This window comes from Crocodylus porosus, unplaced genomic scaffold, assembly GCF_001723895.1.
Source record: "Crocodylus porosus isolate Cpor-Errol unplaced genomic scaffold, CroPor_comp1, whole genome shotgun sequence".
NCBI lineage: Eukaryota > Metazoa > Chordata > Crocodylia > Crocodylidae > Crocodylus > Crocodylus porosus.
Window position 1 is genome coordinate 27,282,036 of NW_017728918.1, and position 17,352 is coordinate 27,299,387.

Here is a 17,352-nt window from a genome sequence, read left to right on the forward strand (position 1 = left end):
GGTGCTGGCTCCTACCCTGGGGATCTTTAAGAAGAGGCTTGATGACTACCTGGCTGGACTCAATCTGAGTCCAGTCTTTTTCTCCCGCCCAGGCGGGGGTTGGGCTTGAAGATCTACAGGGTCCCTTCCGACCCTGATTCTATGATTCTAATTGATTTGTTTTGCTGTTGTGATTGGGATATAAGAACCTGACCCCAGGTGAAGAGGACATGGATTGAGCCTGGCAAGGAGACTGAGAACAGTCGGGGGGGGGGGTTGGGTTTTTTTCCCTTTTTTTGATACTGGAGTATAGGCCAAGGCCAGCCCTGGAAGGGGTGCATCTAACCAAAGCCAAAGGTCACCCTGGTGGTAGAGGGCAGAATAATAGACTAACAGGCAGTACTGCGACTTGGCTACAGAGGATTTTGAGCACCATCTGGAGAGGCCAGGCTGGGGTAAAGGGGAGGTTTGGAAACCCCACAGAAGAAAATGGGGATTAAGACTGGGTAGGATCACCTTGGGCTTTGCCTCCTAGAATATGGTTTCATCAAAGTCATGGCAGGAGAGAAACACAAGATAAATTTCCTGGCAGACCAGGTGATCCGAAGCCAAGGTGCACCCTGTCACCGCCTGTTGGAAAATGAACTCAGGGCAGTGGTAGCAAGCCCTACAACACCTACAGCCATCATGCTCTGGTTCCTCCAGCCCTGACTTTGTCCAGCAGGGACTGCTGCCATTTTTTCCTGGCCAGGCTGGTCTAGACTAGTGCCACTGGTGTTGCTCACTTTTCTGGAGTAAGACCAGAGCTGCAGGAGAAGGTAATTGGGAGAGGCAAAAGGTCAGAGCCAGGCACAAGTGTGGGTGAGGGTAAGAGGTTTGGGGGAAGTTGCAGGAGGGTAGGGAGTGGGTAGGCAGGCACAGGCATGGGGGGAAAGGAGTAGGTGGCAGGGGAAAGGCACAGGTGGCAAGGGGGCATGTGGCAGTGGCAGGCTAGTATGGGGCAAATGGCAGGGGTGTAGGCACAGACACGGGGAGGAGGAGGGGCAGGGAAGCAAGGGGTGAGAATCTCCTCCCTTGACCCGTGCTACTGCTTTCCTGTCACAGCAGTTGTGGGATAAATTTAAGATGATTTTCCATTAATTAGATTCTATACATGGAAAGTTATAACACACTTATCATTTTCTGTATGTAGAATCTAATTATCGGCAGAGGTAATATTAAATTTGAAGTCAACTTGGTTTTTGGTAAATACAGTACTTGAGTGGTTCTCTTAATTGGTAAAAAAGTGAAGTATAATGTAATACTCTGTTCAGTTTGTTTCTGAATTTCTGGAGCTGCCTGGGGGAGAAATTAGAACTCTTCTGTGTATGCCTAAAACCTAGAGGGCCGACGAGACAGGTCCAGAGATTTAACGCATGCTGGTCACTTGCTTAAGATGTGAGAAATTGGACGTGATGACTTGGGGAAATCTCATCCAGCCCCATGTACCCATTTCTTTAAATTAAAAATATGAATTCTTTATGACTTTCTCTGATGCAGTGAAAATGTGCTCCTTGTATGACATTGCATACTCTACAAGGCAGAAGACCTATTGGTGTGAACAGTCTATTGATGTGTTAATGTACTTGTGGCTGAGGAAGGTGTGACACGTACATGTTTAACAATACAAAGTTAAAACTGAGGGGCATATATGAATCAAGCTTTATGTTCAGATGGCCAGAAAAAAATACAGAAAATTTTGCCATTTGACAGGACTTGAAACCTCTTTTAGATCAAAATGTCTTCTAGATATTAAATATTCAATTCCCATAACTTGACAAATGGAATTAACCAAAAAGAGACTATAATAGTGCATACATGATGAGGGAGGGAGAAGAAAAGTCTTCCCCCTCACCAATAGTAGCTGTAAAGTTAAATGGGGACTTGTCTTGATCAGCACCTTGATCAGCGTATTTCTGAAGGCTTCACTCTGTCCAATATTTATGCTAAAACTTGTAATATACGGTTTTAAAATGTATATGATAATTCTGTTTCTGGAGATATTTACCAGCTAGTTAACTACATCAGAGCATAATAATGTTCTATTTATAATGTTCTGTGCTCTAGAAAATACAGAATTAGGAAGGCCCTAACATGTGATGTGATGTGATAAACTAATGCAAAAAAATCAGAATATCTGTTTCAAGGGAAATAATATCCCAGTCGCTTCTACTCTCTTTATAAGAAAAGTGAACTGAGAAATGTTAAGGGCCAGAGCTTATTTCATGTTAAGCATCTAAATTCTACCTGGTTTTAGTCCCTGAAAAAATGTTAATACAAAAGGTATGTGGGAAGGGTTGTCCTTTTCTCTTTTTCTGTGGGTTAGTCTCAAGATTAAGATAGAAAATGTAGGTCCATTAATGTTTTTTTCAGGGGCTTGAGTAGGGTGGAATAGGATTGCACTTGCAATTGTCTATGTGAAACTTAGTTAATAGGTGGAGTAAGATTTGACCTTAAATGCTTCGTGTGTTAATCCTTGCTTTGCTTTATTGAATTTTGATGGGAACTTCGCCCAGGCTAGATTGACTAATATATTTATTTTACATGCACTCAGTTGACAGATAAAACGATGTCATCCTGACAGAGGTCATGTGAAAAATTCTCAGATATACTTAAAATCCTTGTGCCTATTGACTGTTTATTGTAGAATCATTGAATTTTTGCTTTATGAGCTACTTTTGCTCTTGAGATTGTTTAAAACTAAAAAGAACAATGTTATTGAGACTTTCTTCAGACTTTCTTCATCTAGGAGCCCATAGCTGTGCAAATTCTGTTTACAATACTTAAGTGGGAAATGTGATCCACTTGATAGCACTTATGAATGCAATAGTAAGTTGTGGTTCTAGGCCTTTGCTTTCAAATGCTTTGACATGGGTAGAAACATTTTCTTTTGGATGAAATTTTGCTTTTTTTCTTTATGTAGTTGAGTGTTATCAGTTTGGTAACATTTTGTAATGTTTGGGTGTGCAAAATTCAATACTGCTATTTTCCTATGCTGAAGATGGTTAATTTGACAGATTACAAAACTGACTTAATTTAGTGTTCAAAAACACTTTTTTTGAGGATTGTTTTTTAATTTAAAAAAACCCCTACAAAATTAACTTTTTGAAGAATTCAGCAATCAGCAAGTAGCATTATAAACTTTGAGTTATGTACATTAGGATATGGTACAAATTCTAATGAGTCTGTTAAAATTGTGGGGGGGGAGATTATATTGATGGATTTAATGTTTGAATTAAATTTTAAATTGGCTTATTACAAGAGTTGTGTCTTGCTTAGGCTAGGGACAGAAATTACACACAAACTGGTATAACTGATTGGAAACTGGTTCAGATCTGTAATGTAATAGAAGTCAGCACGCATAAACTGGTTTTCAAAATAGCCAAAACTGGTTTAAGATAAACCTGAATGGATGCAGTATCAGACTTAACTGATTTAGATTAAATCATTTTATTGAGCTTATGTCCCAGATCCCCTCCAAATTCAAGTTAACTCAGTGCTACAGCATCCCGTGATGCTTTGCGCCTCCCCCTGCAACCCTCTCCTCTCAGGTTGGGAGGGCTTATCCTTGCCTAAGCTGTCTGCTCCAGCGGGCAGGGAGGCACACTCTAGAGCCCACAGGCTTCTGGCCCAGGCCACTGAGGCATGGGCCCATTTTCAAGATAAACAGTAAATGTCTTTTCACTTGCTTATCAGTTCAATCTACGCAAATTAAACTAACCTGCAAAGATTGAGTTGATTCAGGCTTGGGGGTTTTGACTGTCTGTACTTAGCCTTAAAGTGTATAGATCACTTTGAAGATGAAAATTGTTATACATGTACTGACTTTCATTATCTTCCTTAGTAGCTAAAATCTGTTCTTTGAACTCTTCCTGATTAACATACACTTTAGAACTACTGAATATTATAGTGGGTGAAATAAATTTATGGTTTTCAACTAATATAAGCAATACTGGGACAGGCTTTAGTAGTGTATATGTATAAAGCTAAATTGTGTATTGAGAAAGAACTTACAAAATTGAATCCAAGATCTAATCCAGAAAGTGTATTTTTTGCTGTGCCCCTAAGGCATCATTTTAAATGAGCTAATGTGCATATAGATGCATCCAGAAGAAATCTTATATTATCTCATTATGATGGCTAACATATGTATGATAAATTATCTGAAAACATGGTTTTACATGGCCAGATTTTTCCAGTGCATCAGAACTGAGAAGAATACTGGGAAAAGTTGGAATCAACTGTTTTGTTTTTTTAAACAAAATAACCCTCTCACAGTTCTGCCAATAGACATGTAACTTGCAACTTTTGAGGTAGTGTAGGAGTGATATTGTATCTGTAATGGTCCAGAAATATGCAAAAGGCAACAATTTCTTCAGGTAATATCTTTTGCTAATTGTGTCTGCTACCCCTGCTAATTATTCTCAGCCCCTCCCATTGCTGTTTTTACTATCCTGTGCCTGGCTCTTTGTAATCAGATTTGAGGAAAAATGTCTTGCATTTGAAAACTTGTCTGACTTCAGCCCAACTACATAGTGGTCTAATAAAAGATATCACTATAAGAAATCCACACCTTTCACAACTTTTGAGGTGAAACCCTGCATCTTGTAGCTGGTAAAATCAAGTGGAGTAGGAAGGTGTTTAGGAACCATCTTTCCCCTGAGGGCAAGTTGCCATTTGGACTCCTATTCAAGTGTCTATTATTAGATGGTGACTGTCTTGGCAAATACTGCTCTAACCTACTTTTTAGAAGAAGATGATTGGGAAAGTTGTGGCAAAGCAGTTCTATTTTGTGTCTTTACTTGATCATGTTAGTGTAGCTTTTATCTTAAATATGGCACAGGACCTGCACAAGTTCATTGGTGAGTTGACCTCTGTTGCCAAGACATTCTTTTTCTTTCCCGACATTAAAACAAATGTCTTAGTGCTACAAATTAGATCTTCAAAAAATCACTTTTTAATGAATGAATATGTTGCAACTACTCTCTTGATTTGTACTGAAGAAAGATACACGTTTTAATAACAAGAAAAAACAACTTTAAGAAAACAACTAAACATAGCTACTATTAGCATACAGTGCTAAATTGTCTAGCTAAGAGGAATGATTACATTTTGCAAATTCTGATTCTTTCACTAATACTGGGGCCTAATACCTGTGGGAATGTTTACAGGAACCCCTACTGGCTCTTTTGGGAGCTGTTGGGTATAGTGTTTACAATGTAGGATAGGTCCCTTAAGAATCAAAGGTCCTTACCATGTATGTGCTTTAACATGGTAATAGTGAATTGTTAAAGATAAAGTTTATATTTGGAACATATCCGTATCTCTTCCTATCTGACCCTGCAATGAAGGCATGGATCTTTGCCCCTAGCATATCTGACAATGCAGGACATGCAGTTTTTTGGGATTGAGATCCTAACGGTGAGATTTGAATGAGATTCTTCAGAACCTAATGGTGCAACTGCAGCGTGGGGAGTCTGCAATATCCATAGTGCTGGTGCAGCCCAGCATTGGAGAATTGGAGAGTCAGTAGGTGGGGCTGATTTGTGAATTGAGTGGGGAGCAGCTTGGTTCCCAGTGGAAGCATGCAACAGAAGTTCTCTGTTCCCAGCTAGTCATGAGGTAGAGAATGAGGTTCGTGCATCCAAAATCTGGGGAGTTCTCAGCTGCCCAGGTCATGCCCCGAGCCCCATAATTTCCACCCTGCAGTGAATACAGGTGGGCACTGGGGAACTTGAGTTCTTAACTGCCCTTTTTATTCATGTGGTGGGAGTCCATATGTTCTCCATGCAGAAAGATTTTAAAACCACATTGTGCAGCCCAGTATTGCATGTCACGTGTTCAAAGTAGGGCGTGCTAAACCACAAAAATATTCTGTATCAAATGTGGAACATCTTTGTGGCTTCTTTTCCATGTTATTGTGCTGTACATTTGCCAAACATGTGGCATGCTGTAGTTTGTGGTAGACTTACTGTGATTATATCTAACATCTGCTACGGGCCTTCAGTGTTGCAATGTATTCTAGCTTTGCCTGATAACAGAACCTTAAGTTCTGGCAAAGTTTGTCTTTTGTTTCTGTGTTTTGTTTTTTGCCGTTTGGGATTAAACCTATTGGTGCTTGGTCTTTCAAATGACAGTTTTTGTTTAACAAGACTGGGGAAGACTACTTGCCAATTAAAAAAAACAAACAAAAAAGTAGGGCTGTCAAACTATTAAAAAATTTGATTGTGATTAAAAAAAAAAAAAATTAGTTGCAATTAATTGCAATTTTAATTGCACAGCTAAAAGTTCAAAATTATGTGCAGAAAAATGCAAAATTAGGCAGTTACCTTGCATGTTTGAGGGGTGTGTGGGGAGGATTTGTGAAGGTGTAGCGGGGCTCTGTGTTTGTGTTTTTATGTGTGTGTGTGTGTAATGCTTGGAACCTTAGAAGGGGGAATCCCTGCATGCCCTGGCAGGATGCGGGGTACAGTGGGTCAGGAGCAGGGGTGGAGGGGGCTGTGGCTTGGGAGTGAGGTGCAGCCATGCACGTAGACAGACACACACAGACAAGCACAGGCACAGACATGCGCAGTTACAGCCACAGACACGCGTGCAGACACACTGCCCTGCAGGTAAGTCTGTGGAGGGACGGGGTGTGGGAGAGGGGAGGGTTGGCGGGGCAGATCAAGGACCCCATGGTGAGGGAGGAGTGGGGCAGGGGCGGAGGCTGGGGTGAATGGGTCCCCAGAGTTGGGACGGAGCTGCGGGCTGTTCATCCAGGGGCATGGGGGTGGGGGAAGCATGGCACCCCACCTGTGTGTGCACCTTTGTAGGCAGCATGGGGGTCACGTGTCCCCCAGATTTGTGCATAGGGTAGAGGCAGGCCCACAACAGGCTGGGGCTCTGCACCCTGTTGCCTCTGCCTTTGCGGGAGCTGCTCACTGGCTGCACCACGTCCTCTGCCTCCCCAACCACAGGAATTACAAAATGATATATCCCACAGCTCCCAGAGCAAAGGCAACAGGGCATGGAGCCCCATGTTGCAGCAGGCAGCCTGCCTCTGCCCCACACACACATCCCTGGGGGTGCGCACATTGGCAGGGAGCCACGCCTCTGGACAAGCCACCTGCGGCTCCATCCCATGACCTGCCCCGGGTCCCATTCACCCCTGCCCCTTTCCCACTCTCTCCATCACTGGGGGCCTCCATCTGTCCCCCCATGCCCCTCTACTCCCCTCTACTTCCCCATGCCCCTCCCCTCCCCTCCACAGACTTATCTACAGGGCACTGCTCTACATGCCACTGGGCTGCGTTCCTAGCTGAGTGCAGGCTGCAGCTGCTCGTCTGTGTGGGTCCCTCTCCTCCTGTCCCCCTCCCCCCCCCCCCCCCCCCCAAACACTGCAGCCATGCAGGCTGCCAGTCCAACTCACACCTGGGTTGCTTTGTGGCTCCTTTGCAGTACCACCACTGCCCTGATGAGTGGTCTGGAAGTGGTGGTGACAGTAGTGGAATGGAGGCTGGGCATGGGCTTCAAAGCCATATGTGCAATTAACACATTACTTGATTCTTGCATTAATTTTTTTTAATGTGCTGATCACGTGCATTAACTGCTCTTTAATTGACAGACCTTAAAAAAAAAAATTAAAAAAAAGTCAAGCAATATGCAAAAACCTATTAAGATTTGACTCTTCACATTTTGGAAGAAATGGACCTACTATATTGCTTTCTGGTTTTTAAAATAACATTTAATATTAATTGTTGTAATAAAGCTTACAGCTAGGTGAACTGCTTAAAATGAATGAATATGCTATAGGACCAGGTGGGCAAAATACAGCCCATGGGCTGGATCCAGCCCACAGCTGGTCTTTGTCTGGCCTGTGGCAGGTCCCTTGGTCCTGCCTGGCCCAGGCACCATCTGGCCATGGTGTGTCCTGCAGGCACTAGGGCATGCAGTGGGGCTAGGGCAGCTCCGTGGCTGGACTGTCTTTCTAGGCCCCTGTCCCCTGTCTTTCTAGGACCCTGTCCCCACAGTACCAGTGGGGGCCTGTGCTGCATAGCCCCAGCCCCATGCAACCCATCCCTGCTCTGGGCTCACCTGGCTAGGCTCAACAGCAGTAGCACGGGACAGAAGCTGCTGCTTAGTGTGAAGTAAAAGTGGCCCCAATCCCTCGCCACTGCTGGCGCTTCCTGGTGTAGCTGCTCAGAGCCTGTGCTGTTCTGGGCTATCCTGCTTCTGCTCTGTGCTGTCACCACTGCCCTGCCAGGCAGCCCAGAGGCAGCGGTGACACAGTGTAGACACAGGGCAGCTCCATGTGGGCTCTGGGTGGTTACACCAGGAATCACTGGCAGTGGCGATGGGAAGGAGCTACTCTTACACCATGCAGAGCAGCAGCTTCTGTCCCTCATTGCTGCTGCTGAGCCTGGGCAGGCGAGTGTAGAGCAGGAGTGGGGCACACGGGTTCAGGGCTGTGGCGCAGATGCCTGCTGGTACCATGGGGCTGGGCCTGGGGGGCCCAGGTGTTGGCGGCAGCCAGAAAGAGTCACTGCCACCTGCACTAACTAGAAAGGCAGTCCAGCTTCAGAGCCACCCCAGCCCCACTGCATGCCAAGGGGGCAGCAGGATGCACCACAGGAGGGCGGTACAGAGTGGGCTGGGTCTGGGCTGTGCCCCGGTTCCTGCTGATCTGCTGTGGTAGTGATGAGTCCAGAGGAGGCATGGGACGTGCTGGGGCTATGCACTGTTGGTGGTGGTGAGGTACCACAGATCACATGGGCTGCAGGCTGTTGTGGGCTGAATGGCTCCAGTGCACACGAGGGTCTTCCATGCACACCCCACCATAACCAAAGTTTCCCTCGCACACAATCTGCACAACCCACAAACATCTCGCCTACCTGCACCCTCCCCCCCCACACATGTGCATCTCTGGGGGGAGCCTCATGCACCCATACCCCCTATGCACACCCCCAACCACCTTCCCCTTCCAAATACCCCACAGCCCACCACAAAACTGATACTCATACATCCCCACAAATCCCCCATACCCACCCACCCTTCCCCTTCCCCAATATACAAGAGTAAGACTTCATTTTGAGCTATTATGCAATCACTTCTATATATACAACAAAACACACAAAAATCAGGGCAAAAATATTTTTTTAATAAAATTAAAATATGCTATTGTCAATGTTTGATTTTTGGGGCAAAAACAAATTATATACTGTTTCAAGATGGCATAACCCCTTCCCAAAAGGAGTACTTCTGGGGGCAAGGGGGGGGGTCTTCCGGTGGCAAAGGTCAGAGGTTAGGAGATGGAACTTCTGGTCCCAAGATGGCCAGTGCGTGGGACACCTGTTAAGGGGTAGGACTACCTTTGTGGCCCTTGTCAGCTTGCCACAACTCATTAAGCAGCCCTTCAGTCAAAATAATTGCCTGCCCCTGCTATAGGAGGAGCTGGTGGCTTTTCTTATAGCATATTTTTCCTAACATTATATGATCGTGGGGCTCGTTGTTTGTGCTCACTATTACTTTGGTGAATACAATGTAGAAATGTCCAAGAGAACATAGTTAACTGTCTTCAGTGCACAGTTTGGAAGACATGCATTAAATAAGCCCTGAGGCCAAATATTGAATGTAGAGATTTAAAAAAAAATCTTGAATAATTATCCATTGCTTGAATGAGACGCGTCCTGTAGAGGCAGTACTGTGTGATCTTGTCATTTAAGGTGAATAATGTAGTGCTTGCATACAAAGGGGTTGGATATAGGTTAGGTTTCCTAACTCTTCAGTTGACCTTGTGATCACAATGTTCTTTCAATGTAGGTTTTATATAGTATAAATTTCCCTGGTGTAACAGTAGGTCTTCGTAATTAGTCTTTTAAATATACCTATGAATTTATCATTACAATTATTACTATGTAAAATAAAAACTGGCACTGCTTTCCTTCCCTCTCAATTCAGCTGCCTAAACCACAGATGTATGCAAATACAGTTCTTTCCCCATCTAACAGATGTTTCATATGGTACTAGTCTGAATTATGAAAGTTGTGGTGCTGCTATGTTTGCGATTATATTTTTTTTCAGCACGCCTGTAACTTACTTGAGACAGGCTGGCTAATAATGGATTCACTTCTGTAATACATAGCTTGTTTCATTTGCAAGCTAAAAACGTTTTTACCTTATACTTCATGAAAAAAATAGCTTAATTATCTTCTCTAGTTTCTGTCTTGATGTATCATTTTCTAAACATCTTCATCTGTAAATCTTCATTAAATTGTATAAAACATAGATGTATAGGTCATTCAGACTGAAGAACATGAAATTTTAATGAAAGAAAGGACTAATCTGAGAGACGTCAAGGTGCACATAGCAACAAACTACATACTGGTACCTAACTATTTTGTACCAGTTCTCCAGCCAGTTTTTTTTTTTTTTTTTTTTTTTTTTTTTTTTTTTTTTTTTTTTTTTTTTTTTTTTTTTTTTATAATAAAGATAAATGGTATGAAAGAATTTATCTCCTAATTCATGCTGGTTTCAGCTTTACTAGAATAAGTAATCCAGAAAATGTTATTTCTAAATGGGATCAGATGCACCATAAATCTAAAAATGTTGAATTATTTAGCTCAAATAAATAATTCAGCATTGTATAATGTATATAAATGAAAGTGTAGAGGGATTGTGTCAGTTTAAGATCTTGTTATATTAAAAAAGTTATTTTGAATCCTACGGTTTCACAGATATAATATGCTTTTTTGCTAAGATTTTATTTATAGTGGTGTTTTCTGAACACCAACAAGGGTTTTTTTTTTAAGTACTTGTTGCTATCTCATTCATCTTCTAGTTCCTTTCATCCTCGCTTACGTTGTTGATGTATGTCGCAGATGTCTAGCAGATCCTTTAATTTTATTATCGCAAATAGTCCCTTTTGAAATCTGTGGAATTATTTGTGATGATAAATTGCAGACAAAAGTGAAAGATTATGGTTTAAGGCTAATTCCTTGGCAGCAGTTCACATGTAAAGTGAAGGTACTTATCTAGCACACTTTGGAATCTGTATTAACAGAACTATATTTATATAGTGCCAAATCGTGCTAATGGATGGATCTTTCCAAAAGCTTGCATGTAAACTGATATGTGCTGTAGAGGGTGTGTGTGTGTGTACATGCATGCATACATACACACCTGTATATACAAGATCATATGTGTATATACATGTACATTTACATATACATAGATAAAATAAGCATTTTGTGTGTGCACATGTGCGCACACACACGATTGTGTGTACTAGGTCCTGGGAGCTGGTGGAAGAAAGGGAAGGGCAAGGGTCACATGCAGCACAGTTCACCTGGGCCCTGTGGTGCAGGTGCCTTCTGTCCCTCTTCCTTCCCCTTTTCTTTCCCCCGTCCATCCTGTGGGTGCCCCCACAGTGTTTCTCATGGGGCTGAGCCCTGCCTGCTCCCACCCAGGGCAGCCTACACTGCCCTCCTGCTGACACTTGGTCCCAGCACTAGCCAACATGTGCATCTTCTCAGTGGGGGCTGCTTTCAGTAAGGCTGCAGCTGCCTGGATACTGCTCAGCTCCCCACCCAACTTCGGCAGCTCCTCCTCCTCTTGCCCCTGCTGTGCTGCTCTCGGCTGGGGGGAAGCTACAGCTGGGCAGTTCCTGCCCCAGTGCATGGGGCTTCAGCTCTTGCTCCAGCTCCCAGCTCACTTCCACCCACTTGGCCACCAGCAGATGGCTGCTTATTGTGCTGGGTGGACAGATGCAGGTTTCCCTCACCTCCACGTGGAGCAGCAGTCAGAGGAGGAGGAGCTGCTGGAGCGGGGCAGGGGCAATCAGTACCCAGGTAGCTGCAGCTGCACTGAGAGCAGCCCAACCAGAAAGCTGTGTGCTGGCCAGAGCTGGCAGGTGTGGGTGAAAGCACAGCACAGGCTGCCCCATGTGGGAGCAGGTGGGGCCTGGCCCCATGCAGAGCGCCAGGCAGGGACAGCCATAGGCCAGATCCAATCGGTGGACTGGATCTGCCTTGCAGGCTGTATGTTTCCTGCCCCCGAGGGGGAAGGGCAGTGCATGCATGCATACACATGCATACATGCACGCAGTGTCACATTTGTGCAGTGTACACAAACACATTTATCTACACATATATAAAATTGTGTGCGTGCGTCTGTGTATAATATAAAAAAATACATAGAATTCTTTCTATAATCTATAAATTTACTTACGTTAGTTGAATGCTTAGACTTAATTTGAGAGAGAAAATATATGGTTATTTTTTTTCAAGAAAAAAAAAAGCACTAATGTGCCTGTGAAACAAATGAATTGCTTCATTTAATCCCTCCGTCAACAGATGCAGTGGGATTTAGGGTGTTCATGGAATAGAATTGATGCAGTTCATTGAGAAGGATCTTAATTTACACATTACTTCATACAGTTATATTAATTTTTTTGTTAATTTGAATTTTGGGGAAAAGGGAAAGAACAGGATAAGTTGCTAAATGGATTTTTTCATTGTTACAGCCCTTGTAGTTTTTTACGATGGCACTTTGAATGACTCTGTGTATATGAATAAACACACTATAAACTGCTACACTAGATATTTTTTTCTTTTGCACATTCATAGAAAATGAATCATAGGGTAGGATAGGATATTGAAAATGAGTCGTAGGATATTCCTATCCTATCACAGTCAATAGCTTTTAAACATACCCCGGTCATATGAAAACTTGAAATTGGGTAATGTTCATCTAAAACATAATGAAAAAATAAGTGACCATACCTAATAGTTCAAACATAAGGAATGAGTTTTTGATGTGTTTTAGTTCAAGGACAACTAAGATGTGGCCTGTGGAGGAGCCATGTCATCTGGCTTGCAGTGCTTCCCACAGGTCTGGACTTTTTGCAGCAGGGTCACCAGGTTAGCACCAATTGCTGTGGACTGGGTACACATACTGGATTGAGTTTGCAGGGGCAGATGAGTTGAGTGCCACTGTTTTTAATCCAAACACAAACTTCCTGTAATCTGGAATGCTGAAGGAATAAGCTTTCATTGCTTGCTGCTTTTCCTTTTGAATGATTAAATCCAACATAACTGTTTATTTTTCCTTTGCAGATATTGCTTTGTTTTTGCTTTGGGATACCTCACTGTGTGCCAAATTACTAGAGTCTATATATTTGATTATGGACAATATTCTGCTGATTTTTCTGGGTAAGAAGAAAATTATATATTTTAGTTTTCCCTCCCATCGACATGTAGTAAAGCTTGCTTGATATGTTACTGTATTTACTTTTTTTTTTGTTTTTGTTTTTTGTTTAATTTCACTGTGTGTACTTAGTTGTATGCAGTGAGCATGTACCATTTCCTTTTTGAGCATGGACACTGAGAGGTATATATATACTACATGCATATGAATATGGAATCCTTTAATGGCCCTGTCTGTCCTTGCTGAGCCAGCTCCTTGTGCCCCCTTGCATTCCTTGATGAAGGCATCAAGTACAAAGTGGCTCTCATCTGTCCTGAATTCCCTGTTACCATTCACAACAAGACTGAACCTGTACTGAATCCAACTCCCTTTTGATATTTATTTCAGATGGTACTTTTCCTTAAAGTGTGGCAAGAGGTGGTAGGAGAAAATCCCTGTGTTGAAGGGCAAAATTGTGAGAGAGTTGGAAATGTCATACTCTTTCCTCTGCTTTCCAGTATGGCCCACACAATAGTGGGCATCGTATTGATTAGGTTGTTTTTGAAGAGTAAAAATATTATCCATAGAACAAAATGCTGGTGAGCTTTTTCTGTTTATTTGGAATATACTCTGCAGACTCTGGTTAACATAAGGTGTTTTGTTTTGGCACTATTTTTAAAAGAAAGAGCTGTACTTAAACCCCCCGTGTGTGCCTTTTAATATAGTGCAACATTAGTTTTATATCTAACGTCCTGCTTGTTTCTTAATTAACTGCTTGAGGATTGTGGCACTATAATTATTTTGTTTGTCACCTTCATGCCATGTGATGGACAGAGTAGCATTTCCCAATATGCATTTAGTATAGCAGAATACGGCATAAGGTGGGTACTAGAGTTCGAACAATACACCATTAATTAAAAATTCTACAAGCTGGGGTGTGTTGTAAAATGAGGTACTGCTAACTCTTAAGTCACCATTATCTAAATAAACACATCACATTCCTACTGCGTTTAGGAAGGGAATTCCAGATGTTGTGCATTTAATAGCTAAAAGTTTAGCTGTTCAGGGATTTGAACTGTAAAGCAGCTTTGCAGACTGTACGCGGCCGACTGGACTACCAGCCAAACTGTGGAAATTGGGGACATGCAGAGGCAGGGGGGCAGCAGAGCACTTGGTGAAGGTGGCTGTGGTGACAGCAGCAGAAGAGCTACACAGCAGTGGCTCCCCTTACGCATCCTCTGTGCTGGAGCCAGAGCTGGAGCTACTACTGTAGCACAGGGCACAAGGGGGCTCCAGCTCCGGCACAAGGCAGAGACTGGCCTTGCCACTACTTGTTCTGCTACAACCCCTGCCTTTTGCCACTGCATTTTCTGCTGTCTCTCCCACTTCCAGCCATATGGAGCCCCATGGTGTGGGTCTGGCCTGGGGATCAGTGTAAGTTTGACACCCCTGCCCCAGAGGAGTAGTCTCCAACATTGCCTATTTTGGTGAGTATAAGTAGAAACATAGAGAACTGTGGAAGAGGAAGCCATGTAAATTTTTAAAACCAATGTAGGTATTCTAGTGTCAATGCAATAGTGACCTTAAATCTGTTCCTTGGGATGGCCTGCAGTAAGAATGTAATTATGATTAAGGCCTGCTAGTGCTTGTGACCTAGACTAAGTTTAGTTTAGTCTAAACTTTAAAAACTTTATTTTCACTTTTTTGTGATGTTGTTACAAGGTAGAATTATCAGTGTTTAGCCCTGGACAGATGAAATTCCAGCTCTAGTGTAAAAAACTACATCAAGGTAAAAGTAGAAGACAGATGATGCTGAGCTAGTATTTTGCCTAAGCTGATGGAGCCTTACCTCTGAAGTTAGGGACAGACCCACAATTGATTCAATCTTTGCAGGTTAGTTTAATCTGGCTAGGCTGAACTGGTTTGTAACTGCTCGGACATCCCTTCTGGATTGAGGAAATTGAGGCACATGCTTCGGGCAGTGGCTCAGGCAAGAAGGCAGGGGGTGCTAGAGCAGCCCTCCTTTCCATTCCACACTGCTGAGCTGAGGGGGTCGTGGCCAGACTCCAGCAGGATGCATGATTAGGGAAGGGTTCCTTCCCCCACTTGATAACAGAGCATTTATCAGTTCTGCATTTAGCACCCCATCAGAAAACAAAGCCTCTCATTAGTTCAAGCTCCTTGGAGAAAGCTGTTTAAGAGGAAGGGAAACATTCCAAGGAGGGACATTACCAGCTACCTGTTGATTAGCTCCAAAAGACCTGAGTGGACACTGTCTTGTCTGCCTTTGTCCTGTCTGCCTTCACCTCTCAGCATCAGCTAGCATACCACATGCTGGCTATGGTCCATGCTGTGGGAGAGAGGAGGGAGGGGGATCCCTGCTTGAGCAGCAAGGGTGGGGTGGGGCAGGGGAGGCCAGGCAGATGCTGCTGTGTGTGCAAGTCTCTGCCGGAGATTCAGCAAGGGAGCAGAGGGGAGGGGCCAGCTCAGCTCTCTGGAGCAGAGAGCTCAGCCCAGCCCAGAGAGCATGCCGGGATGCTGGGGGACTCTGATTTAACTTAAACCAGGAAGGGGTCTGGGACAGACATTGCATATACTGGTTTGACCCAAATCAGTTAAGTCTAATATTACATTCAACCAACTTTATCTCAAGCCAATTTCAGCCATTTTCAGGCTGGTTTATATGCACTGAATATCTGTTCTATTACAGGTTTAAACCAATTTCCGAGCACTTAAACTGGTCTATGTATAATGTCTGTCTCTAGCCTGAAAGAATTAGGGGTAAAAGTCCATAGGTATAAATTGTGCTGTTTTAGTCCTGTGTCAGCATAGCCAGTTAGAATTTTAAGGCAAACAGGCTCCCTGCTGTATAGCTGAGAGATGTGTTAGTAGCTTTCTATTGTGTGCAGTTCCTCTGTCTGCTTGTTTTAAGCTTGTTCAGGTCCTTTGGGCACTTTCATTGTGTTTTTCTGTAGTTTTACTCCCAAAAGAAATGCCAGTATTTAACTTGATTCTGAATTTCCTGTATTTTTTACTACTTTGTTTTTAGATAATGAGAAGGTACCTGTAACTTTTTAAAACCTGTAAACAATCAATAGGTTCTTTCAAGCTAAAGTCCAAGTTAATACAAACTTGTTATCATGCAATAAAATAAGGAAGTGAAAATGGGAAATGGCATAGCAAATTATAAACAGTTCATTAAGGGGAAGGTCAAGAACCACACAGCTGTGCCTGTGACATGACATCATATATCCCATCAATGAGCAAACACCTTTTCCAATGTGTGTTCCTCTTTGAACATAAATTATTAAAAGGAGGAAAGTATCTGTACTGTGTATCTTTCTTTCCTCTGCATGACTGGTGAATTTTTTCCATTCAAATGAAATCTAAATAGGCATATTAGTTGTATGTATAAAATACCAAAGCCTATCCTGATTTCCACCTGAAGATGTGGCCAAAACAGGACAATATGTTGGTTCCTATAAGGATGTTGTTTTGTTAGTTTGTGATTTGTCACTGATCAGTTAAGTTAGATAATATCTATTTCCTCCCATATTTTTGGCTTCCAGTCTTTCTAGACCAGTCTTGCAACTATACTACTTGATGGTTAATGGAAGAGGTGCACCGATATATCGGTCCATATTGGATCAGCACCAATAGAAGGAAAATTGACATTATTGGCAATTAGCTTTTTTTTGGCTGGTGTAGTTGATTTAATGTCACCGATAAAGGCCACGTAGACAGCCACAGCATGCACATGGCCCGGAGTGCAGCCCAGCAGCTTGGAGAGTCTGTGAGGCGGGGAGGGTCATGAAGGAGGGAAGGGTCATGGGCACAGATTGAGGTCCTCACAGTGAGGGAGGAAATGGGGCTGGGGCAGGCATTTCCCAGCCAGGATGGGGTATGGGATGGAGCTGTGGGCAACTTGTCCAGAGGGGCTGGGGTGGGGGAACAACTGTAACCTCCCCTGTAGCCCTCCCCCCAGCACTGCCACTGCCTGCCCTGAGTGAAGCCCCAGCCCAGCCCTCCACAGTGGGCAGCCCACCCTCACCCCACACACGCATCCAGGGGGGCACATGTCCTCATGCCTCCTCTGGGGGTGTGCACAGTGGCGGGAGCCGTCCCCACTCCTCTTGCCTCCCGGACAAGCCAGCTGAGGCTCTGTCCTGC

General features: G+C 43.5%; 1 protein-coding gene across 1 annotated transcript in view; it reads left to right on the forward strand.

The window, feature by feature from the left end:
- Nucleotides 1-17,352, forward strand: part of MBOAT2 (membrane bound O-acyltransferase domain containing 2) — a 204,382-nt gene that overhangs the window by 124,302 nt on the left and 62,728 nt on the right. The window contains exon 4 of the mRNA XM_019537423.1: nt 13,113-13,208. Coding sequence (XP_019392968.1) covers nt 13,113-13,208 — 96 coding nt within the window. The remainder of the gene's footprint in view (nt 1-13,112; nt 13,209-17,352) is intronic.